General features: G+C 37.5%; 1 protein-coding gene across 4 annotated transcripts in view; it reads left to right on the top strand.

The window, feature by feature from the left end:
* Window positions 1-27,669, top strand: part of ADGRB1 (adhesion G protein-coupled receptor B1) — a 719,771-nt gene that overhangs the window by 679,743 nt on the left and 12,359 nt on the right. For 3 of the 4 annotated variants that reach the window (XM_075352815.1, XM_075352813.1, XM_075352816.1), the window contains 5 exons: window positions 11,706-11,877; window positions 15,757-15,852; window positions 18,367-18,426; window positions 20,895-20,937; window positions 25,435-26,093. In XM_075352815.1, coding sequence (XP_075208930.1) covers window positions 11,706-11,877; window positions 15,757-15,852; window positions 18,367-18,426; window positions 20,895-20,937; window positions 25,435-26,093 — 1,030 coding nt within the window. The remainder of the gene's footprint in view (window positions 1-11,705; window positions 11,878-15,756; window positions 15,853-18,366; window positions 18,427-20,894; window positions 20,938-25,434; window positions 26,094-27,669) is intronic. The other variant, XM_075352814.1, reaches the window with a different exon arrangement.

Below are 27,669 nucleotides of genomic sequence, written 5' to 3'. Positions count from 1 at the left end.
AAGTAAAGGTACCTTACGGGCTCGTCTGGAACGGAGACCATTGCGGTGGAGTACGTTACTTATGGTGTTGACTGAAACCAATGTCCCCACTTCCATGAGATCTTCCCAGAGCTCCTTCCTTGTTGTCCTTGGGTTAGCCTTGACTCTTCGGACAAGCCTGGCCTCGGCACGGGTGGAAACTTTCAAAGGCTGTCCAGGCCGTGGAAGGCTAACAGTAGTTCCATAAGCCTTCCACTTCCGGATGATGCTCCCAACAGTGGAGACAGGTAGACCCAACTCCTTGGTAAGGGTTTTGTACCCCTTGCCAGCCTTGTGACCCTCCACGATCTTGTCTCTGATGGCCTTGGAATGCTCCTTTGTCTTTCCCATGTTGACCAAGTATGAGTGCTGTTCACAAGTTTGGGGAGGGTCTTAATTAGTCAGAAAAGGCTGGAAAAAGAGATAATTAATCCAAACATGTGAAGCTCATTGTTCTTTGTGCCTGAAATACTTCTTAATACTTTAGGGGAACCAAACAGAATTCTGGTGGTTTGAGGGGTTGAATAATAAATGACCCTCTGAATAAACTTTTCACAATTTAAAAAAAAAATAAATAAAAAAAGAAATAACATTCTTTTTTGCTGCATTTCACACTTCCAGGCTGATCTACAGTCCAAATGTCACAATGCCAAGTTATTCCGAATGTGTAAACCTGCTAAATCTGCAGGGGGTTGAATACTACTTGTAGGCACTGTATATAGCTTTGTCCCGGTATGTGTATAAGCACGTATGTGTATGTTATATGTGTGTTTGTATTTTTCTCTGTGTATGAGAGTGTACATATATATATGTGTATATGTGTGCATTTGTGTTCACGTTAATGTATGTGTATAAGAGTGTACATATGTGTATATTAAATCTGTGTATTTGTGTTTGCTTTGTACATGTGTGTAAGTGTCTACATGTATATATGTGAATGTTATATCAGGGTATTTATATATGTCTTTCTGTGTATAAGTGTATAGATATGGTTGTACGTTATATCTGTGTATATATGTTTTTCTGTCTCTATAGAAGTGTGTACATGTATGTGTATGTTAACTGTATATTTGTGTTTTCTTTGTGTGTGTAAGTATGTATACACAACTGCATCTCAATAAATTAGAATATCATCAAAAATTTAATTTACTTCAGTAATTCAATACAAAAAGGAAACACATATATTATATAGAGTCATTATACACAGAGGGACCTATTTTACATGTTTATTACATATTATTTAGTCATTACACACAGAGGGATCCATTTCACGTGTTTACTATATATATTATGTAGAGTCATTACACACAGAAGGGTCTATTTCAAGTATTTATTATATATTATATAGAGTCATTACACACAGAGGGATCTATTTCAAGTGTGTATTATATATTATATAGAGTCATTACACACAGAGGGACCTATTTTACGTGTTTATTACATATTATATAGTCATTACACACAGAGGGGTCTATTTCAAGTGTGTATTATATGTTATATAGAGTCATTTTACACGGAGGCATCTATTTCACGTGTTTATATATTATATAGAGTCATTACACACAGAGGGATCTAATTCATATTATAATATTTAATAAACACGTTAGATAGATTCCCTCTTTGTGTAATGACTATATAATATATAGGAATAGATCCCTCTGTGTGTAATGACTCTATATAATATATAGGAATAGATCCCTATGTGTGTAATGACTCTATATAATATATAGGAATAGATCCCTCTCTGTGTAATGGCTCTATATAATATATAATAAACACATGAAATAGATCCCTCTGTGTGTAATGACTCTATATAATATATAGGAATAGATCCCTCTGTGTGTAATCACACTATATAATATATAGGAATAGATCCCTCTGTGTGTAATGACTCTATATAATATATAGGAATAGATCCCTCTGTGTGTAATGACTATATAGGAATATAGGAATAGATCCCTCTGTGTGTAATGACTCTATATAATATATAGGAATAGATCTCTGTGTGTAATGACTCGATATAATATATAGGAATAGATCCCTCTCTGTGTGTAATGACTCTATATAATATATAGGAATAGATCCCTCTCTGTGTAATGACTATATAATATATAGGAATAGATCCCTCTCTATGTAATGACTCTATATAATATATAGGAATAGATCCCTCTGTGTGTAATGACTCTATATAATATATAGGAATAGATCCCTGTGTGTAATGACTCTATATTATATATAGGAATAGATCCCTCTGTGTGTAATGACTCTATATAGCATATAGGAATAGATCCCTCTGTGTGTAATGACTCTATATAACATATAGGAATGGATCCCTCTGTGTGTAATGACTCTATATAATATATAGGAATAGATCCCTCTGTGTGTAATGACTCTATATAATATATAGGAATAGATCCCTCTGTGTGTAATGACTCTATATAATGTATGTGTTTCCCTTTTTGCATTGAATTACTGAAATTGACTCATGAGATTCTAATTTGAGATGCACCTGTATGCGTATGTTATATGTGTGTGTATGTTATATGTGTGTGTGTTATATGTGTGTGTATGTTATATGTGTGTGTATGTTATATGTGTATATGTATGTTATGTTATATGTGTGTGTGTATGTTATATGTGTATATGTATGTTATATGTGTATATGTATGTTATGTTATGTATATATGTATGTTATATGTGTGTGTATGTTATATGTATGTTATATGTGTATATGTATGTTATATGTGTGTGTATGTTATGTGTGTATGTATGTTTATATGTGTGTATGTATGTTATATGTATGTTATATGTGTATATGTATGTTATATGTGTGTGTATGTTATGTGTGTATGTATGTTTATATGTGTGTATGTGTTATATGTATGTTATATGTGTGTGTATGTATGTTATATGTGTGTATGTATATGTGTATTTGTGTATGTATGTTATATGTGTGTATGTATGTTATGTCTGTGTGTTATATGTGTATATGTATGTTATATGTGTGTATGTATATGTGTGTATGTATGTTATATGTTATATGTATGTTATATGTGTATTTGTGTATGATATATGTATCATGCAAGTATATAATACAGTTTCCGTGTCTCCCGCTCCTCCCATCACCCGGTGTCTCTGCGGTTACCAGTGCAGCGCCTCCTGCAGCCGCCATCTTTGTACCTGACCTGTGATATTTGCATGTTGATAATTCAGTAATTAGTTGCTGGCTGCGGGAGTCGCGCTCGGCCCTCAGACATCACTTGCCGGCGATTTTGAATTGAGAACCAGTAAAAAGCTTCAATCATTCCCAGAGCATATTTCCTGCTGTTCAATGGACATAATGGAGGGAATGGCAGTGAAATTGCAGGGTTGACAGGAGAGTGTTTCTTTAGCGGTGCTTTGGCATTTATACGGCGGCGATAGCCCATTACCTGCTGCTCCCAACGCAGAATTGACACCATCTCCCAAAACGTTTCCTCCACAATTGCTGCAGTTACGTCTCCATTGTGACACAATGTCAGAAATATCACAATTACTCTGCTGTCTCCTTCACTGTTACTGCAACAATGGCCCCGATTCAGTGTGAAACCGTCCTATACAGACGCCCCGCACCGGAGGCTCATGGGACGTTATATCTGACCGCAGACTCCCATAGTAAAAGGGGATTTTACAACACAGCGACTCTAATGAATCATGTCAGTATAAAGGGAAGGCAATAATACTGCCGGAATTGTCATATCACCAAGATATCTGCACATAGGGGCAGTATTATAGTAGTTATATTCTTGTACATAGGAGCAGTATTATAGTAGTTATATTCTTGTACATAGGAGCAGTATTATAGTAGTTATATTCTTGTACATAGGAGGCAGTATTATAGTAGTTATATTCTTGTACATAGGGGCAGTATTATAGTAGTTATATTCTTGTATATAGGGAGCAGTATTATAGTAGTTATATTCTTGTACATAGGGGCAGTATTATAGTAGTTATATTCTTGTACATAGGGGCAGTATTATAGTAGTTATATTCTTGTACATAGGGGCAGTATTATAGTAGTTATATTCTTGTACATAGGGGGCAGTATTATAGTACTTATATTCTTGTACATAGGGAGCAGTATTATAGTAGTTATATTCTTGTACATAGGAGCAGTATTATAGTAGTTATATTCTTGTACATAGGAGCAGTATTATAGTAGTTATATTCTTGTACATAGGGGGCAGTATTATAGTAGTTATATTCTTGTACATAGGAGCAGTATTATAGTAGTTATATTCTTGTACATAGGGGCAGTATTATAGTAGTTATATTCTTGTACATAGGGGCAGTATTGTAGTAGTTATATTCTTGTACATAGGGAGCAGTATTATAGTAGTTATATTCTTGTACATAGGAGCAGTATTATAGTAGTTATATTCTTGTACATAGGAGCAGTATTATAGTAGTTATATTCTTGTACATAGGAGCAGTATTATAGTAGTTATATTCTTGTACATAGGAGCAGTATTATAGTAGTTATATTCTTGTACATAGGGGGCAGTATTATAGTAGTTATATTCTTGTACATAGGAGCAGTATTATAGTAGTTATATTCTTGTACATAGGAGCAGTATTGTAGTAGTTATATTCTTGTACATAGGGAGCAGTATTATAGTAGTTATATTCTTGTACATAGGAGCAGTATTATAGTAGTTATATTCTTGTACATAGGGGCAGTATTATAGTAGTTATATTCTTGTACATAGGGAGCAGTATTATAGTAGTTATATTCTTGTACATAGGAGGCAGTATTATAGTAGTTATATTGTTGGACATAGTAGCAGTATTATAGTAGTTATATTCTTGTACATAGGGGCAGTATTATAGTAGTTATATTCTTGTACATAGGAGCAGTATTATAGTAGTTATATTCTTGTACATAGGAGCAGTATTATAGTAGTTATATTCTTGTACATAGGGGCAGTATTATAGTAGTTATATTCTTGTACATAGGGGCAGTATTATAGTAGTTATATTCTTGTACATAGGGGCAGTATTATAGTAGTTATATTCTTGTACATAGGGGGCAGTATTATAGTAGTTATATTCTTGTACATAGGGAGCAGTATTATAGTAGTTATATTCTTGTACATAGGAGCAGTATTATAGTAGTTATATTCTTGTACATAGGAGCAGTATTATAGTAGTTATATTCTTGTACATAGGGGGCAGTATTATAGTAGTTATATTCTTGTACATAGGAGCAGTATTATAGTAGTTATATTCTTGTACATAGGGGCAGTATTATAGTAGTTATATTCTTGTACATAGGGGCAGTATTGTAGTAGTTATATTCTTGTACATAGGGAGCAGTATTATAGTAGTTATATTCTTGTACATAGGAGCAGTATTATAGTAGTTATATTCTTGTACATAGGGAGCAGTATTATAGTAGTTATATTCTTGTACATAGGAGCAGTATTATAGTAGTTATATTCTTGTACATAGGAGCAGTATTATAGTAGTTATATTCTTGTACATAGGGGGCAGTATTATAGTAGTTATATTCTTGTACATAGGAGCAGTATTATAGTAGTTATATTCTTGTACATAGGAGCAGTATTGTAGTAGTTATATTCTTGTACATAGGGAGCAGTATTATAGTAGTTATATTCTTGTACATAGGAGCAGTATTATAGTAGTTATATTCTTGTACATAGGGGCAGTATTATAGTAGTTATATTCTTGTACATAGGGAGCAGTATTATAGTAGTTATATTCTTGTACATAGGAGCAGTATTATAGTAGTTATATTCTTGTACATAGGAGCAGTATAATAGTAGTTATATTCTTGTACATAGGAGCAGTATTATAGTAGTTATATTCTTGTACATAGGGGCAGTATTATAGTAGTTATATTCTTGTACATAGGGGGCAGTATTATAGTAGTTATATTCTTGTACATAGGGGCAGTATTATAGTAGTTATATTCTTGTACATAGGGGGCAGTATTATAGTAGTTATATTCTTGTACATAAGGGCAGTATTATAGTAGTTATATTCTTCTACATAGGAGCAGTATTATAGTAGTTATATTCTTGTATATAGGGGGCAGTATTATAGTAGTTATATTCTTGTACATAGGGGCAGTATTATAGTAGTTATATTCTTGTATATAGGGGGCAGTATTATAGTAGTTATATTCTTGTACATAGGGGCAGTATTATAGTAGTTATATTCTTGTACATAGGGGCAGTATAATAGTAGTTATATTCTTGTACATAGGGGGCAGTATTATAGTAGTTATATTCTTGTACATAGGGGCAGTATTATAGTAGTTATATTCTTGTACATAGGAGCAGTATTATAGTAGTTATATTCTTGTACATAGGGGAAGTATTATAGTAGTGATATTCTTGTACATAGGGGCAGTATTATAGTAGTTATATTCTTGTACATAGGGGGCAGTATTATAGTAGTTATATTCTTGTACATAGGGGCAGTATTATAGTAGTTATATTCTTGTACATAGAAGCAGTATTATAGTAGTTATATTCTTGTAAATAGGGACAGTATTATAGTAGATATATTCTTGTACATAGGGGCAGTATTATAGTAGTTATATTCTTGTACATAGGATCAGTATTATAGTAGTTATATTCCTGTACATAGGGGGCAGTATTATAGTAGTTATATTCTTGTACATAGGGGGCAGTATTATAGTAGTTATATTCTTGTACATAGGGGCAGTATTATAGTAGTTATATTCTTGTACATAGGGGCAGTATTATAGTAGTTATATTCCTGTACATAGGAGCAGTATTATAGTAGTTATATTCTTGTACATAGGAGCAGTATTATAGTAGTTATATTCCTGTACATAGGAGGCAGTATTATAGTAGTTATATTCTTGTATATAGGGGGCAGTATTATAGTAGATATATTATTGTACATAGGAGCAAAAATACAGATATTCAGCCTTGAAATCAGAAATCCCCGGTTGATATTTGCATGGCGCTGCAGATTTGACCTTGATTTGTACGGGTAATAATACTTTAGCGCACACTTATGTCAGACAGGGGTGATTTACAATCTGTCTGTGAGTGACTTATTAGTGTGTATTGTAATCTTCTCATAAATCCTGGAGCGGGCAGTAAAGGTTTTATAGCGATGTCTCGAGGATTCCGCATTTATCGGGTAAATATCTTCCGTTACATTCTGCTGCCATAAATCTTAAATGAAACATTTCGCCATGAGGTCACGGCGATTCACAGGTCACCATAGGCTGAGCTTATATCTATGGACATTTATATTGCTCCATATATTCTTTATATTTTAACTAGTTTTTATATATAAAAAATAATAAAATCTAATATTGGCAAATTTGTGTTCAATATCCTCCTACTGCTGAAAAATTGGAAAATAATTTTTGTCTAGCGATTCTGAGCGATTAACTTACCCCATCCATTCGTTTGCTTTTCTTTTTCTGTTTTTCTTTCTGCATGCGTTTATATGTCACATTTATTAACTTCATTTGCGACAGCTATGGTGACTATGGCAGATTTCTTCCTGCCAGTGGGCTAAAATATTTATATATATATATAATATATATATATATATATATATATATATATATATATATATATATATATATATATATAATATGTGTATATATATGTGTGTATATATATGTATATATATATATGTGTGTATATATATATATATATATATATATATATATATATGTATATATATATGTGTATATATATATGTGTATATATATATATATATATATGTGTGTGTATATATATATATATATATATATTATATATATATATATATTTTTATTTTTTTTTTATTTTTTTTAACCTGAAAAATTTGGAACATAATGCCTAAAGCAAAATGACCTTTTCATCGATTTTTTTTTTAATTTTTTAATTTATACTGACCGTTATCTATCATTTCAGTTATGAGTGAATGTTACATGAAACCATTTGATTTTGAGGGGATCTTAAACAAGTTTTCACTTTTTGCATGTGTAGAATCTAAGATTACGTCTAGTGACCTTGAGGTGTTTTTATATTCGGGATTCTGTCCCCAAGTGCCACTTTTATCTGGACCATGACACAGGGCTAAACAGTTTTTTTGCCATTTTCGGAGCTCAAACTTTCCAATGTTTTTGAACTCTTTATGATTTTTGGAGACTTCTGGTTCACACGTCTTTTCTTCTTTTAAGGTTCAGAAACGTGAATTTGTTCAAACATATATCATGCTTATTTTTCAGGAGCTCAAACTCTCCATCTTTCCAGTGCTTTTTGAACTCTTAATGATTTTGGAGAGTTTCTGTTTAAATTAATTAAAAATAAAGTCTTTGATATAAGAAAGATACTCAAGAAAAAAAGCTGAATGTGAATATATCCTAACGGTATGTGCACAATATGTCCATTTCAGGCAAATTCCAGACTTTTTTTTTTTCCACACATTATAGTCGGAAGACTAAATAAGATTTCACTTTGTAGAAACTATAATCACATCTACTGTCCTTGGGGGTGTAATGATATTTGGGATTCTGGCCCCAAGTTCCACTTTTATCTGGACCATGACACGGGGCTAAACATATTTTCATGCTAAGTTTTTTGCAGTTTTCGGAGCTCAAACTTTCTAACTTCCCAGTGTTTTTTGAACTCTTGATGATTTTTGAAGAGTTCTGGTTCACATGTCTTCTGTTACTTCTTTTAGGGTTCTGAAACGTGAATTGGTTAAAAGACTTATCATGCTCATTCTTCAGGAGCTCAAACCTTCCAACTTCCCAGTGTTTTTTGAACTCTTGATGATTTTTGGAGAGTTTTGGTTCACATGTCTTCTGTTACTTCTTTTAGGGTTCTGAAACGTGAATTGGTTAAAAGACTTATCATGCTCATTCTTCAGGAGCTCAAACTTTCTAACTTCCCAGTGTTTTTTTAAACTCTTTATGATTTTTGGAAAGTTTCTGCTTAAAAATCTCTCCAATGCCTCTTTCACACGTCCGTATCTCGGGCACGTGTGTGTTCCTTTTCCTCACGTACTGGAGACACGGGCACACGTAGACCCATTAAAATCAATGGGTCTGCGCTCACGTGCGTGTTCTGCCATGGACCGTGTGTACGTGTGGAGCATACGTGTGTCCGTGTGCTCCACATGTCAACATGTCCGTTTTTCTCCGGCATCACGGGTGTCGCACGGAACGCAAATGGAGCACACAGAGGTGTTCCGTGTGACACGCGCCGGAGAAAACACGTGTCTGAGAAAAACAAACCTTTACTCACCTTCTCCAGCCCTCCTGTCTCTGCCGCTGCTGTCACTTGCTTCCAACCGCCGCTCATTATGCTCATATTCACTTCACTGCGGCCGGAAGCTGCAGCAGCGGACAGTCGGCAGGACCGGAGACCGAAGATCAGCACCACGGACAGCGACGCCAGGGACAGGTGAGCAGAAAGTTCCCGTTCTCCGTGTGTTATCACGGATAACACACGGAGAACACACGTGTGCCATAAACACGGCTCACGGAGGGCAAAACGCACCTTTGACACGTCCGTGAAAAACGTGCGTGGTTTTTCACGGATGTGTGAAAGAGGAGACAAAAGAAAGTTTCGTGTGAACATATGCTAAGTGTATGTGCTAACAATATCCATTTCCATTTTTTTGGGATTCTGCCCCCAAGTGCTACTTTTATCTGGACCATGACAGAGGGCTAAACAGGTTTTTTTTTTTTTTTTTTGCAGTTTTCAGAGCTCAAACTCTCCAACTTTCCAGTGTTTTTTGAACTCTTCAGGATTATTGGAAAGTTTCTGCTATAAAAAAAAAAAACCTCTCCAAAAGACACTCTTTGATATAGTAAAATAGTTAAGAAAAAAGCTCAATGTGAACATATCCTAATTGTATTTGTGCATCATGTCCATTTCAGGCAGATTCTGCCTGCAATTTGTCTGAAAAAGTGCCGCATCAGGAGCTCAAACTCTCCAACTTTCCAGTGTTTTTTGAACTCTTCATGATTTTTAGAGAGTTTCTGATTAATAAATTCTCCAAAAGAAAATCTTCGATACAGAAAGATGCTCAAGAAGAAAAACATATCCTAAGTGTATTTGCGCACAATGTCCATTTCAGGCAGATTACTCCTGGAATTTGTAAAAAAGTGAACATAATTTGCAGCCATGTAAAAACTTTACTGTTTACATGTGCAGTCTTTTGTTACTTCTTTTACAGTTCCAAAACATGAATTAGTTAAAACACGTGACATTCTCAGTCTTCAGGCGACTTAGTTTGGAAGCCACCCACTTTTTATAGTAGAAGCAATGGCTGCAAAAGAAAAAAACAATGGCTTCCTCCTATAGCTACCGTGCCAATGTCTTAAAGATGTCCCTTCACCCCAGCTGAAGGAAAGTCTAGCATCACTGCTGTTCTGGAGAACCCCTTTATGTACTTGCTGATCAACTGGAATGTATCACATACGAAATGTGGTGCCTGAATGTATTTTTTTTTTCATTTACTAGATCTAGATATATTTTTTTTTAGATTTTAGTTGTATAAATCGCGTTGTCGCCATTTAGATTTTCTATGACCAGCGCATGGTGAAGGAAAGTTATCATGTTGGAAATCCTGCTAGCAATGACAGCAATTTTTTCTGCCTCCCAAAATTTTAATTTATTTATTTATTTTAATTTTTTTTTTTTTTTTTTTTGCGGGAGTAAAATTTTTGTAGAACTGAAATCAAGAAAAATTTCTTTCCTTTATTAGGAAATGGGCCATAGCCCGGTCTAACAGAATTTCCATATGGCCAACAAAAGCAGAATATTTTTGCAATTTCGTTAAACTTTTAATTTAGTTTAATTAGAACATGGACCAGGAGGTTTCATTATGTTTATTTATTTTTATCGGTCAAAATATAGTAAAAATAAATAAATTATATTTTACTAATTTTCCCATTTTATAATTCTCCGACTCTTTCATCCTTCAATTCTTTGCAGAAAATATAGGATGAAAGAAATTTCCTCCCCAAAAAGTGAAAAATTTGGAGTTGGAATTAATTTCCTACTAACCATTTTAATCACAGAGGTGGCTGTCGGAAACTTGACAATCGTTTTTTGAGACATTGAATGAGATATGGGGATATTTAACTTTTCTTGATTATAATTATGGCCGTCAACAAGATCTCCGAATACAGGAAGACGCCCGTGCCAAACACTCCATTTCGGTGGAAGAAAATCAAAAAATTTGTTGATCTTGTAAAGTCCAACCAAAATTTCATTTTGTGCCTTTGTGCGAATTTGCTTCAGGCAATTTTTGTAGGATCTGAAGACAAACCTTAGATAATTTTAAAATTTTAAATAATATATTAAAATAATATAATATATAATATATATTATATATATATAATATATATTAAAATAATTTTAAAATTCCTCCTAAATTTTTGTACATTTTTGGCTTTATATGGATTGGCTTTACCAAACCCAAGACTTGTACGGTTCATGCAGTATATTTCTACATATCTAGAGCTCTTTTACCAATCTTGGGTGTTGTATTGTGATGACTGATGATATGTTAATCTACCCTTAGGTGTTTTTGTAATTTTTTGTGGAGTCATTTGTCACCTGTGGATCAGTATTGTGAGTGTTTGTTACCGGACATTACCTATCCTAACATATCTCATCATCTTCCTTCTGTAGGGCATCGTTATGGAGCTCGTGTGTTGTCCTGCCCCTCTTGGCATTGACGTGGATGTCCGCAGTCCTCGCAATCACAGACCGGCGCTCGGCCCTCTTCCAGATCTTGTTTGCCGTTTTTGACTCTTTGGAAGGTTTTGTCATTGTCATGGTTCATTGTATCCTAAGAAGAGAGGTAAGAATCGTCATTGTTGAATTTTTCAAAAGTTCTGTAGCTTATTTTACTGTTTTATCATGATATTCCTTTGTGTTTCCTTCATGATCTTCATGTTATACATGGCTTGAGGCAATAGGATTCACAGGACACTGGCTCAGGGTCCATGTTGTTAATTCATGGCAGACAGTCCAGGGTCCTGCAAACTTCCTTGTCCGGCAATGGCATCCTGGTTCCTTTAGCCTTTAGAAGGTTCCTACAACATTATGACATTGCGTGAGGCCAAGTGACTAGGTTTCATGCAACATCATGACATTGTAGGGGCCAGAGGAGCCCAGAATGCCGGTACTCAAGTGGCAGCTGAGGAAATTCTCAAAATTCTTGTTCAGTGTCCACATCAGTACTTTGTGGCAGTCGGGCTAGAGTCCGGAGAACTTCCTCAGCTGGTACGCAAATGTCAGCATTCTGGGCTCCACTGACATTCACAAAGTTCCTGTGACATGATGAGATTGTGTAAGGCCAAGTGACTAGGTCTCATGTGGTGTCATGACATTGGAGAGCTCAGAGGTGCCCTGGATGCCGGCATTCAAGTGGCTGCTGAGGAAATTCTCAAGATTCTGATTCAGCATCCATGTTAGTACTTTGTGGCAGTCGGGCCAGAGTTTTGAGAACTTGCCCAGCTAGAACTTGAATGCTGGCATTTTGGGCACCTCTTATGTTAACAATGCTCCTGCAACACCATGATGTTGTGTGAGGCCAAGTGACTAAGTCTCATGCAACGTCATGACATTGTAGGGGCCAAAAAATCCAAGGATGCCTTCATTCAAGTGGCAGCTGAGGAGATTCTGAGGATTCTGGTTCAGCGTCCATGTCAGTACTTTGTGCCAGTCGGGCCAGAGTCATGAGAACTTCCTCAGTTGACACTCGAATGCCGGCATTCTGGGCTCCTCTGACGTTCACAGAGTTCTTGCGACATCATGAAGATACGGGGGGGCCAAGTGACAAGGTCTCATGTGACATCACGACATTGTAGAGCGCAGAGACGCCCAGGATGCCGGCATTCAAGTGGCTGCTGAGGAAGTATTCAATATTCTTGTTCAGTGTCTATGTCAGTACTTTGTTGCAGTTGGGCCTGAGTTCTGAGAGCTTCCTCAGCTGGCACTCGAATGCCAGCAATCTGGGCTCCTCTGATGTTCACAAAGCTCCTGCTCAACTATGAAGTTGCTTGAGGCCAAGTTACTAGGTCTTATGCAACGTCATGTCATTGTAGGGCCAGAAGAGTCCAGGATATCGGCATTCAAGTAGCAGCTGAGGAGATTCTCAGGACTCTGGTTCAGCATCCACGTCAGTACTTTGTGGAAGTCGGGTCAAAGTCCTGAGAACTTCCTCAGCTGGCACTCAAATGGCAGCATTCTTGGCACCTCTGACGTTCACAAAGTTCCTACAACATGAAGTTGTGGGAGGCCAAGTGACTAGGTCTTATGTGACATCATGACATTGTAGAGCCTAGAACAGCCTAGGATGCCGGAATTCAAGTGGAAATACTCAACTTTTATAGCTCTAATAGGAGGTGTAATGTGAACAAACCCTTACAAAGGCTAAAGTAGTCCTGGCGTTGTGAAAGGAGAGGAGCAAATCTGACCCAGATGACTCAACCCCCATCTGTAGTGAAATTTTTGAATAGTGTAGACCAGGGGTCCCCAACCTGTAGCTCGGGAGCCACATGTAGCTCGTGGACCCTTGATGTGTGGCTTGCAGCTGTCTTCCAGCTTGGTGCATAAACACCAGGTTAGCAAACAGCCATGAAGACCAGGTCTCAATTCAATGATTTTTGTGAGTAGACCAACATAAAAGAGCAGATCTTAATAGGGGGAAAGTTAGAAGCCCCTGGATCTTGATATACTGCCTCATTGTGAATCTTGTGAAAAGCTTTTGCTGTCATTATACGAGTAATGGGGGCTCTGGTGTCACTACCATGAAGGAGCAGGAGCTAAAGGTGTGTTGTGTTCCTCTCTCAAAGCTTAATGTGGCTCGCGACCATATTTCAGAGCTGGATGTAGCTCTCAAGGTTGGTGACCTCTGGTGTAGACCCTAACTCCAGCTGTTGATAGGATCAGGAAGTAGGGGGATGGTGGGTCTTATTTCTACAGTATGGACCCTCTGGTCTCTAGACATTGAATCGCAGCCATTTCAACCTTTGCAGAACCCAGGTTGTGGTCATTATTATTACCAAAGTGGTTTTTCCTAGTCGAAAATAAAAGGAAAGATAAAGCCTAGAAGTCTTTTTCAATTGAAGGAGAATCTTTACTGTTAGAGCAGTCGTGCTATGCAGCGTACTTCATTAAGATCGCTCAGTAGTACAATCTATAGATTCATTTGATCAAAGGATCCACTTTTACTGGAGATGAGCGAAACCTTAAAAGTTTGAATTCACCAAGTATTGGTAAAACGTTTGATTCACCATAAATTGCAAGTCCTCCAAAAAGATGAGTATATAACACTTAGGGCTCCAACTGCTTTCCATCTCATTAACTCAAACGCCATAATAATGTCAACGTGACCTCCAATGTATGGCTATAGGTAACCGAGCTGCCAATATTACCCAACACACACTGCTTCCTCAGACCCTAATCTTCACTGCTGTGCTATCACACACTATCTGCACATGCTCAGTTTCTTCAGTGTATTATGGCTTTCTTTCCATATATCTATGGCTGTGTTGAACTGTGACATCCTCTACCGATCCAGATTCACCCAAAAATGGGAGCTGCATTTCCTGCTTTTGCTTTTATACAGGCTTTTATACAGGCTATGACGGTCACTCCTGATTTGCTGCATTATACCATGTGATAGCTGCAATGCATCATGTTGAAGCCCACGCTTTCACATGTGAGCCTTCTGTGTCCGATGCCATCTTCTGCATTGAGGAAATGGCAGTGGTCATTTTTGCTATTTCACGCAAATAACATTGCGAATTGTTCCGATTTGCAGGATTCAACAAAGTCCCAAAAATTCGTCACAAATTCAGTTTGCATCGATCGATTTACTCATCTCTAACATTCACCTTTAACACAAGTATAAATGCAGCCAATCTTACACTAAAGGACGCTTTACACGCAACGACATCGCTAAAGCGATGTTGTTGGGGGTCACGGAATTTGTGACGCACATCTGGTCTCGTTAGCGATGTCGTTGTGTGTGACACCTATGAGCGATTTTGAATCGTCGCAAAAATGTTCAAAATCGCTTATCGATGACTTGGGGTCCCTTCTCAAATATCGCTGCTGCAGCGTGTACGATGTAGTTTGTCGTTCCTGCGGCAGCACACATTGCTCCGTGTGACGCCGCAGAACGAGGAACCTCTCCTTACCTGCCACACAACAGAAATGCGGAAGGAAGGAGGTGGGCAGGATGTTACATCCCGCCCATCTCCGCCCCTCCGCTTTGATTGGACGGCCGCTTAGTGACGTCGCTGTGACGCCGCACGGACCGCCCCCTTAGAAAGGAGGCAGTTCGCTGGTCACAGCAACGTCGCAGGGAAGGTAAGTAGTGTGACGGGTCCGGACGATGTTGTGCGCCACGGGCAGCGATTTGCCCGTGTCGCACAACCGATGGGGGTGAGTACCCACGCTAGCGATATCGGTACCGATATCGCAGCGTGTAAAGTGGCCTTAACGCTCAAGAAAGATATCACGGCACAGAACATAGACACTTCGAGGGAATCTGGCACCAGGTTTCTCCACCAAATCTGATGTAGGGCCAGAGACATATTCCTTTAAACACTTAAAATAAAACCCATGAACTGTCCCGAAAAACTGATACAATGGACTCCGGATCATCAGTACGAAGGATTCTATCATTATGTCTGAAGGAGAACATTTCCTTTTCTTCTCCTCCCAGGTCCAGGATGCTGTGAAATGTCGCGTTGTTGATCGACAAGAAGAAGGCAATGGGGACTCCGGTGGCTCCTTCCAGAATGGCCACGCTCAATTAATGGTACTTTTTCATGTTATTTCTTATTTTTGGCCGTGCTATAAAGTAAACACGATGTTTCAAGTTAGATTTCTACTAGGAGACCGGAAACAAGTTGACCCATCTGTTCTTAAAGGGGGTTTTCACTTTCGGCAACGAGGACCCCAAATTCTCTAAAATACCTAAAATAACCAACAGAGCAGGTTCTTGCCCTCCATGGGTTTAGCGGCGTCTCTCTGCTGCTGCTTGGTGTTTTGGTTACATCACGTCCATAGTGTGCAGGACCGCTGCAGCCAATCAATGAGCTCGGCAAATGTAGACGGCACGAGCCATTGAGCTTAGCGGTGATTCGCACTCGCAACGTAATGCCACTGCTGCATCCAAAATGCCAAGACTGAAGCAGCGGTGGAGAGACCACACTAAACCCAGGGAAGGTGAGTATTTGCTCTTTTTGTTATTTTAGATATTTTGGAGGAAATGGGGTCCAATATCCTGAAAGTGGAAAAACCCTCTAATCTTTGTGTTATGTATACAGTAATGCACACAAAGGAAGTAAAGTAAAATAAGGTCTAACTCAAAACCACTGCACCTGACCCACCCGTTTTTCGTAAGACCTAGAGGTCCCAGCTTCGCAGTCCCTAACTGTCCCTTCGATGACTGAAACAACTCTTTATGTCTACGATGACCACTTTGACCTTTGCTTCCTAAGTGGCTATCAAGGGTATCACATACCTCCTTTATAAATCCAGGGGAAGGTGCAGAGTAAAAATATGGTAAACCAAAAGTAACAGTCTACCAGGAAAAACACTGGACAGACAGACTGTAATATCAAGCAGGGTCCATTTCAGAAATATGACCAGTGGAAAATGCAAGCCCGAGGAAGCTTTAACACTAGAAGTCCCAGAGAGGGGTCATTTAACATTTCTACCTTGGAATCCAAAGGTTACGTCACCACCGGAGTCCGCTCCATCGACTTCTGCTCCCATCGCCAGGCAACGCCATGTTCCTGCCGTGGATGGTGCTGGTGATGGGAGAGGAGTTGATGCCGGCACCGCCGGTGGGCGCAGGCTCCGTTCATACACTGGTCTGGGTTTCCTGGGGATCTGCAGTGCCACTGGCTGACTGTAGGTGACGGGTGTCTCCCAGCTGAGGTACCATCATTCAGCTACAGCCTATGGGAAGACACCACACCCTTTTTAATTCCCCTCCTGTCTGCTGACCTCTGCCAGAGATAGTTCTGAGAATTCTGGCTCCTGTTTCGTCCTGTGATTTCATGTGCTGATTACCGCTTGTTTCCTGACTACCCTCCTGCCTGCTGTTTATGTACCTTGCTGCCCGATCCCGATTTGACCACTGCTTGTTTTATGATTACGTCCTTGCCTGCCGATTCTGTCCCTGTTCTGCTTTTCCTGGTTTGACCCTGCCTGACGACTACTCTCTTGGACTGCAGCCTTCCACAGGTAGTGATCTCCAGGGCCCTGTGTAATTCCAAATCCCTGTATTTGTATGGGGTTAAAGGGTTTCAGGGTTCTGGGGGTCCTGCTTGGCGAGCGGCTCCCTCTAGCCTGTCCATAACAGCCCATCTGAGTCTGTGGATTCAGGCAGGCGTTACACCAGAGACGGGTCGAATGACCTGAAGGATTTTAGCTAACATCCTATAATCACCGTCTATTGTTCTGTAATTAAGGCCATTACTGTCGCACCACAGGAGGTTATTGTTTTCCATTGAGTTTAGCCATTTAGGTTCTAGTTAGTTCTATTCAGTTTGGACTAAGGGTCATTTGACCCTCTTTCGGGACTTCAGGGGGGAGCTCGAAATTTCTGGGACTTTTAGTGTTAAATAGTTACACCTGCTTGGTGATAGAGCAGACTGAACTAGAGTATAGGAAACACCTGTTGGAAGAAAAGCAATGAACACACAAACAAAGTGTTCAGAACCAGGACAGAGATCAAACATGACTGTGGCCTAGTGGAGAGGGAAACAGACCACAGCACAGAGGATTGCTGGAACAAATCCGAGGCATGACACTATGATAATGTTATGCTGTGAGTTCGATTGGTAACCTTTCTCCTAAGGCTTCATACACACACACGCACGCACGCACACGCACGCACAAACACATATTTTACACACCTAAAAGCCATACTGATTGTTGCTATCCGCCATCAAACCCTTTCATATATGATACTGAGCTGATGTATCTTGTAATTCAATACAATCATTCCTTCTAATTTCCATTTTCGGATGACTTATGTGCTTTAAGTTTTGCTTGACGCAGGACACTGCCGATGTAGATGACATGATAGGAAGCCGGGGACCTCTAGTGGTCGCCTGTCAGGATGTTGCAATTGATGGAACTTAGAGAAACGAAGGAAGAAAACGTTCATGTAAAAAAAACCCTGCTGTAAATGTAACGAAACATCAGTCCTGGAAACCCCATGGGTGTTAGATGGCGCCAGCCAAAGGCTTCTGTGATTTTCTGAACTCACCGAGTAATGTATCATTGCTTCACTGTTTCTTCTCCATCTCTTCTCCAGCTGGAAGAAGCCAACAACCCGTATATCTGCACAGCGATGGTGGGGCTCAAAGACAAAAAGGTCTCTAATAACACATCTTGTAAAATAAACATTCATCATTTGCAATTTTTTATTTCTCTTTTTGCATTATTAGTTTTTGGTATTTGCTGATATTTATTGCACCAAATTCATCAAAATATCTGCAATAATACTGCTCCTATGTACAAGAATATAACTGCTATAATACTGCCCCTATGTACAAGAATATAACTACTATAATACTGCCCCTATGTACAAGAATATAACTACTATAATACTGCCCCTATGTACAAGAATATAACTGCTATAATACTGCCCCTATATACAAGAATATAACTACTATAATACTGCTCCTATGTACAAGAATATAACTACTATAATACTGCCCCTATGTTCAAGAATATAACTACTATATTACTGCACCCTATGTACAAGAATATAACTACTATAATACTGCTCCTATATACAAGAATATAACTACTATAATACTGCCCCCTATGTACAAGAATATAACTACTATAATACTGCCCCCTATGTACAAGAATATAACTGCTATAATACTGCCCCTATATACAAGAATATAACGACTATAATACTGCTCCTATGTACAAGAATATAACTACTATAATACTGCCCCTATGTTCAAGAATATAACTACTATAATACTGCCCCCTATGTACAAGAATATAACTACTATAATACTGTCCCTATATACAAGAATATAACTACTATAATACTGCCCCTATATACAGGAATATACCGTAACTACTATAATACTGCCCCCTATGTACAAGAATATAACTACTATAATACTGCCCCCTATGTACAAGAATATAACTACTATAATACTTCCCCTATGTACAAGAATATAACTACTATAATACTGCCCCTATGTACAAGAATTTAACTACTATAATACTGCCCCTTATGTACAAGAATATAACTACTATAATACTGCCCCTATATACAAGAATATAACTACTATAATACTGCCCCTTATGTACAAGAATTTAACTACTATAATACTGCCCCTATATACAAGAATATAACTACTATAATACTGCCCCTATGTACAAGCATATAACTACTATAATACTGCCCCTATGTACAAGAATTTAACTACTATAATACTGCCCCTTATGTACAAGAATATAACTACTATAATACTGCCCCTATGTACAAGAATATAACTACTATAATACTGCCCCTATATACAACTACTATAATACTGCCCCCTATGTACAAGAATATAACTGCTATAATACTGCCCCCTATGTACAAGAATATAACTACTATAATACTGCTCCCTATGTACAAGAATATAACTACTAGAATACTGCCCCCTATGTACAAGAATATAACTACTATAATACTGCCCCCTATGTACAAGAATATAACTACTATAATACTGCCCCTATATACAAGAATATAACTACTATAATACTGCCCCCTATGTACAAGAATATAACTACTATAATACTGCCCCCTATGTACAAGAATATAACTACTATAATACTGCCCCTATATACAAGAATATAACGACTATAATACTGCTCCTATATACAAGAATATAACTACTATAATACTGCCCCTATGTACAAGAATATAACTACTATAATACTGCCCCCTATGTACAAGAATATAACTACTATAATACTGCCCCCATGTACAAGCATATAACTACTATAATACTGCCCCTATGCACAAGAATATGACTACTATAATACTGCCCTATGTACAAGAATTTAACTACTATAATACTGTCCCTTATGTACAAGAATATAACTACTATAATACTGCCCCCTATGTACAAGAATATAACTACTATAATACTGCTCCCTATGTACAAGAATATAACTACTATAATACTGCCCCCTATGTACAAGAATATAACTACTATAATACTGCCCCTATATACAAGAATATAACTACTATAATACTGCCCCCTATATACAAGAATATAACTACTATAATACTGCCCCCTATGTACAAGAATATAACTACTATAATACTGCCCCCTATGTACAAGAATATAACTACTATAATACTGCCCCTATATACAAGAATATAACGACTATAATACTGCTCCTATATACAAGAATATAACTACTATAATACTGCCCCTATGTACAAGAATATAACTACTATAATACTGCCCCCTATGTACAAGAATATAACTACAATAATACTACCCCTATGTACAAGCATATAACTACTATAATACTGCCCCTATGTACAAGAATATAACTACTATAATACTGCCCTATGTACAAGAATATAACTACTAATAGATTACGATTGGAGTATACACCTTGATATAAACATTTATAATATAAAATTTGAGTTGTTCTGTCAGATGATACCCATATATCAGCATTAATAGAATATCCCCTGATGATTGGATACATTGCTAATAACTGATGATACGCTGCATCTTGTTTTCAGTGTTATACATTGTTTGGATTTTCCCGGGAAACCTCTTGTAATTGTGACTTTTTGCTTTTCTGCAGCAGTCTGACTTTGAGAAGGATGTGGATCTGGCGTGCCGCTCAGGTAAGGATCCAGTGGAAATGATCCACTCTCATCTCCAGATCTCCTTTATGAATTTTATCTGATTATTTATGTTTTTTGTATGGAAGAACAGGCGGGCCATAAAAATAAAATGAAAAAAAATGTAACAAAATTCCAAGCTGTTATCTGATGATTCATAATCTTTGCACTTTTTTTTGTTTTGTGGTATTCATTGATGTTTTTGGTGTCAAATTTTCAAAATAGAGCACGTTTCAAAATAAAAAAAATACTCAATATTTTTATCTTTAATTTTTTTATCTATTTAATTAAAAAAATGCCCCATGTTCCACTAAAGTGTGATAAAAGAGTCATAAAAAAAATCCAGCATTCATAAAATCACCTATGGCTTGGGAGTGCAAATCATTTGTGGAATAAAAACAAAAAGTTTTTGTTTTTTTTTATAAAAAGTTGCAATTAATGAATTAGCTGAAGAAATCTGGAACTTTACACCTTGATAATAAAATGTGCAAATGCAATAATGAATTGTGCCTAAGAATGGACAAATCATCAAATAAAAGAAAAACAAAATACAATAAAAAAAAACAATCTGCATAAAATAAGAATATAACAATACAATAAAAAAATCTGCCTAAAATAAGAATAAGAAAATACAATAAAAAAACTGCCTAAAATAATAACAAAATACAATAAAAAAAACTACCTAAAATTATAATAACAAAATAGAATAAAAAAAACTGCCTAGAATATAAATAAGAAAATACAATAAAAAATATGCCTAAAATAATAACAAACTACAATAAATAAATAAAATCTGCCTAAAATCACAAAATACAATTAAAAAAATCTGCCTAAATAATAACAAAATACAATAAATAATTCTGCTTAAAATAATAACAAAATACAATAAAAAAATGTCTAAAATAATAACAAAATACAATATAAAACTGCCTAAAATAAGAATTAAAAAATACAATAAAAAAACTCTGCCTAAATAATAACAAAATACAATAAATAAAATCTGCTTCATATAATAACATACAATAAAAAAATGCCTAAAATAATAACAAAATACAAAAAAACCCTGCCTAAAATAAGAAAATAGAATAAAAGAAATCTGCCTAAAATAGCACCCCCTATAAATTTATTTTCATACCTGTAGTCCTTACTCAAAACCAGGAAAATATAAACATGTTGTATGTCAAAATGAATAGTAAAAAAATAGTGAACGCAAGTAAATAGTTTATATTTGCAGTAATGTTATTTGATTTTTTCAAAATCTACATTGAATATACAACAGCATATTTCTTACTTTTATGAAAAATATTTATATTTTATTTTTCATATTATTATTATTATTATTATTATTATTATTATTATTATTATCTAAAAACAGACAAACTATAACATTAAAGAAAAAGATGCAATTTTAATAATCTTTTTTTAGTTTATTTTTTATATTATTAGTATCTAAAAACAGATAAACCATAAAATTAAAGAAAAAAAATGTAATTTTAATAATCTATCACCAAAAATAATCCCCTTTTCAATAAAGTTTCCTAACTCTAGCCTTTACGGATTTGTCCTAAAATAGATGTCATATATTAAAATAAATAACAATTAATATTTTATTTTACATATCACACTGTATGATTTCCAGAAAAATCCACCTTAAAGTTTGGCAGCATGTTTTTTTTTTTTTTATAAATTTGCAATATTTTTGTCCAAAAATTATCAGACAGAAAAAAAGAGACCCTTCACTGGTTGAGAGCAGTCTCATCTCTCCAGTATGGGTGCAGTGATTAATGAGACTGTTACGGGATGGACGCAGCGCATTATCTATCCCTCCGCGTCTCTTCTCGGGATGAGCATTATGTGGGATCTACGCCTCAATTAGAAACATAGTAGTTATCTTCCAGACTGTGATATGGGCAAACACGTCGTCCGTCATCTCCCCGACACTGCATTATGTGTCCTGGAGAAGGAGAATGCGTCTAATAAAGGAACACCTGTCATTATGTAAAGTGCTCTTCATGTCACCGGTAATGGAGACGCTCGTTCCCGCCGGCGGATCTTGATTTCGCTTCTTGGATCTGTGATATTAGCAGATAAGGAGATTTCCTATCAATTGAAATGTAACTTGCACAGAAAGGCTGCCGGTAAGGTCTACGTACCGATGGGGAGTAAGTGCGGTCTACAGCATATTGACAGGACAGACCACAAATGTCTAATAATCGGTAGCTTTTGGGACCCCCTGCTGATTCCAAAATAAGGCCATCAAGATCTCGTTGGCTTTTTCCATTGTAAGATTGTGTACCCATAGCGGAATTAGCCCATGAAGAGGCTGAAGAAGTATACAGCAATACATAATAGCATTAGAACCACATATTCAACTATTGCCTATGCTCCGTGCAATAAACTCCACTAGCGGATAGGAGATAGGTGTAACAAAACTGTGCGGTACGCAAAAAGTAGTCATATATGTACCTGGAGTGTACTGTCTGGTGCTGTATCCAACAGCCCGGATCCCCGACACGTGTTTCGCCCTTAAGCGTCCTCAGGGGGCCACCTGAGGACACTTAAGGGCGAAACATGTGTGCCCCTACGCATCTCGCTCAAAGCTTCATAAGGGGGAGGTGAAAAGGAAAAAGTGCCGGCACATGATCTCTGACCTCGATGGTGTGACTGCTCACATGGGTAAGTTTGATCTGGTTTGGATCTTAATCTTCTGATGTGCCGTTGCTTACAGATTATGATTGCGTTATTTATACATTAGACGGCACATGGAGATCCTAGGATCATAGATTTGTATTCCTTTTTGACTGCTTGATCTTACTTCCCCTATTCCCTATGGAGCGTTGCTTACATTATCATTTGGTTTCATGACACATTCCATGGGTTATTTAGTAGTCAGCGCCTCTTACCTTTCATGTTTGGGTCATTGTGCTGCTTCTCCTTGTCCTTGTTTCTCCTGCAATACTATGTTTGTACTGGGACATATTTAAGCCTGATTATTATCCAACCTTTTTTACATGTATTTATAATAAAAATTATTTTATATGCAATATAATTGGTTGTGATTCCGGTTTATGATGGTGGTATTCAATTACTGCACAGACTTCCTGCTCTACAGCTATTGGCTGAAGCTGCATTGTACAGACTTCCTGCTCTACAGCTATTGGCTGAAGCTGCATTGTACAGACTTCCTGCTCTACAGCTATTGGCTGAAGCTGCATTGTACAGACTTCCTGCTCTACAGCTATTGGCTGAAGCTGCATTGTACAGACTTCCTGCTCTACAGCTATTGGCTGAAGCTGCATTGTACAGACTTCCTGCTCTACAGCTATTGGCTGAAGCTGCATTGTACAGACTTCCTGCTCTACAGCTATTGGCTGAAGCTGCATTGTACAGACTTCCTGCTCTACAGCTATTGGCTGAAGCTGCATTGTACAGACTTCCTGCTCTACAGCTATTGGCTGAAGCTGCACCGTAGAGACTTCCTGCTCTACAGCTATTGGCTGAAGCTGCATTGTACAGACTTTCTGCTCTGCAGCTATTGGCTGAAGCTGCACCGTACAGACTTCCTGCTCTACAGCTATTGGCTGAAGCTGCATTGTACAGACTTTCTGCTCTGCAGCTATTGGCTGAAGCTGCACCGTACAGACTTCCTGCTCTGCAGCTATTGGCTGAAGCTATATTGTACAGACTTTTTGCTTTGCAGCTATTGGCTGAAGCTGCATTGTACAGACTTTCTGCTCTGCAGCTATTGGCTGAAGCTGCACCGTACAGACTTCCTGCTCTGCAGCTTTTGGCTGAAGCTGCACCGTACAGACTTCCTGCTCTGCAGCTATTGGCTGAAGCTGTACTGCACAGACGTCCTGCTCTGCAGCTTTTGGCTGAAGCTGCACCGTACAGACTTCCTGCTCTACAGCTATTGGCTGAAGCTGCACCGTACAGACTTCCTGCTCTGCAGCTATTGGCTGAAGCTGTACTGCACAGACGTCCTGCTCTGCAGCTTTTGGCTGAAGCTGCACCGTACAGACTGCATCCTCTGCCGAGCCTCTGGTGTCACATAATAGTAATACTTACAGCGCTTAGCTTCATTTTAGCCGCTTTTTTTTGTAAGTTTGAATACAATAGTCTAAAAAATGATCAAAAAATAGCAGAGAGCTCCTCATATTACCAGTAACGTGTGCCGAGTGCATGCAGGGACGGACAGAACAGGAAGTCTGTGAGATTCCACCTCATCCAATAGGAGCACAGCAGGAAGTGATGTCAGAGAAGAGGTGTGATATTGAGAAGGTCAGCGGTACAGCGCTATCATTCCGCCATCTTTGTATTTCCCATAATATTAAGCATCTATAGTGTACAAAGCTCTATAGAAATGCGAATCTGAGCGATTAAAGTGGAATATTAATATTTGGTGTATAACGTGGCCACAATTCTTCATTATACTAGTTTTGATATGTTTTCCTTGAAAAAAAGGTGCCGTAGACTTATGTTTTTTTTGTTTCTGCCCAGCTCTCAACAAGGACCTCTCGGCCTGTAGAACGTCCACCATCACCGGCACCCTGAAACGGCCATCGCTACAAGATGAAGAAAAGATGAAGATGAACCATCAGAAGGGATCCAACTTTAATAGTCTTCCAGCGAATGTGTCCAAAATGCATCTGCAAGGATCGCCACACTACCTGGGGGGCATCAACCTCAACGAGTACAACAATCACACGCTGACCCTAAAAAAGGACAAAAACCAGCCGCCCAAGCCCATATACATGTGTGAGGGGGACATCTTCAAAAAGCTGGACTCAGAGCTGACCCGAGCACAGGAGCAGTCCATGGACACCAGTTATGTTATTTTGCCCAGTAATACGGCCACCCTACGGGCAAAACCAAAGGAGGACACTAAGTACAGCATGAACATTGACCAGATGCCGCAGACCAGGCTCATACACCTGAACATGGCGGATCCCAGCTACATGGTGAAGAGTCCTCCAAGGGAACGCATGGGCATGAAGTGCGTGGAGCAAGGGTCACCCATGCAAAAGCAACAGCTACAACAGCTGCACCCCAGCGAATCACAAATACCAATCAGCCTCTGTGAAAAGGCCGAGTTAGGACCAGCAGGGATCGTCCCGAAAAGTGAGACCATCGCTACACTCTCCATGAGCTCCTTAGAGGTAAGAGACCACAATAAAAACGAATGACCCAGAATTATTCATTCTATGTCTAATATCGGCAACTTGTTCATACTTAGAGGACAGTATTATAGTAGTTATATTCTTGTGCATAGGGGCAGTATTATAGTAGTTATATCCTTGTACATAGGGGGCAGTATTATAGTAGTTATATTCTTATACATAGGGGCAGTATTATAGTAGTTATATTCTTGTGCATAGGGGCAGTATTATAGTAGTTATATCCTTGTACATAGGGGGCAGTATTATAGTAGTTATATTCTTGTACATAGGAGCAGTATTATAGTAGTTATATGCTTGTGCTTGGGGGCAGTATTATAGTAGTTATATTCTTGTACATAGGGGCAGTATTATAGTAGTTATATTCTTGTACATAGGGGCAGTATTATAGTACTTATATTCTTGTACATAGGGGGCAGTATTATAGTAGTTATATGCTTGTACATAGGGGGCAGTATTATAGTAGTTATATTCTTGTACATAGGGGCAGTATTATAGTAGTTATATGCTTGTAAATAGGGGGCAGAATTATAGTAGTTATATTCTTGTACATAGGGGCAGTATTATAGTAGTTATATGCTTGTACATAGGGGGCAGTATTATAGTAGTTATATTCTTGTACATAGGGGGCAGTATTATAGTAGTTATATTCTTGTACATAGGGGGCAGTATTATAGTAGCTATATTCTTGTACATAGGGGGCAGTATTATAGTAGCTATATTCTTGTACATAGGAGCAGTATTATAGTAGTTATATTCTTGTACATAGGAGCAGTATTATAGTAGTTATATTCTTGTACATAGGAGCAGTATTATAGAAGTTATATCCTTGTACATAGGGGCAGTATTATAGTAGTTATATTCTTGTACATAGGGGCAGTATTATAGTAGTTATATTCTTGTACATAGGGGCAGTATTATAGTAGTTATATTCTTGTACATAGGGGCAGTATTATAGTAGTTAGATTCTTGTACATAGAGGCAGTATTATAGTAGTTATATTGTTGTACATAGGGGCAGTATTATAGTAGTTATATTCTTGTACATAGGAGCAGTATTATAGTAGTTATATTCTTGTATATAGCGGCAGTATTATAGTAATTTTATTCTTGTACATAGGGGCAGTATTATAGTAGTTATATTCTTGTACATTGGGGCAGTATTATAGTAGTTATATTGTTGTACATAGGGGGCAGTATTATACCGGTAGTAGTTATATTATTGTACATAGGGGCAGTATTATAGTAGTTATATTCTTGTACATAGGGGGCAGTATTATAGTAGTTATATTCTTGTACATAGGGGCAGTATTATAGTAGTTATATTCTTGTACATAGGGGGCAGTATTATAGTAGTTATATTATTGTACATAGGGGCAGTATTATAGTAGTTATATTCTTGTACATAGGGGCAGTATTATAGTAGTTATATTCTTGTACATAGGGGGCAGTATTATAGTAGTTATATCCTTGTACATAGGGGGCAGTATTATAGTAGTTATATTGTTGTACATAGGGGCAGTATTATAGTAGTTATATTCTTGTACATAGGGGGCAGT

Source organism: Anomaloglossus baeobatrachus, chromosome 6 (assembly GCF_048569485.1).
Source record: "Anomaloglossus baeobatrachus isolate aAnoBae1 chromosome 6, aAnoBae1.hap1, whole genome shotgun sequence".
Lineage (NCBI taxonomy): Eukaryota > Metazoa > Chordata > Amphibia > Anura > Aromobatidae > Anomaloglossus > Anomaloglossus baeobatrachus.
The sequence above is the reverse complement of the archived record's forward strand: the minus strand, read 5'-3'. Positions and strand labels throughout refer to the sequence as shown.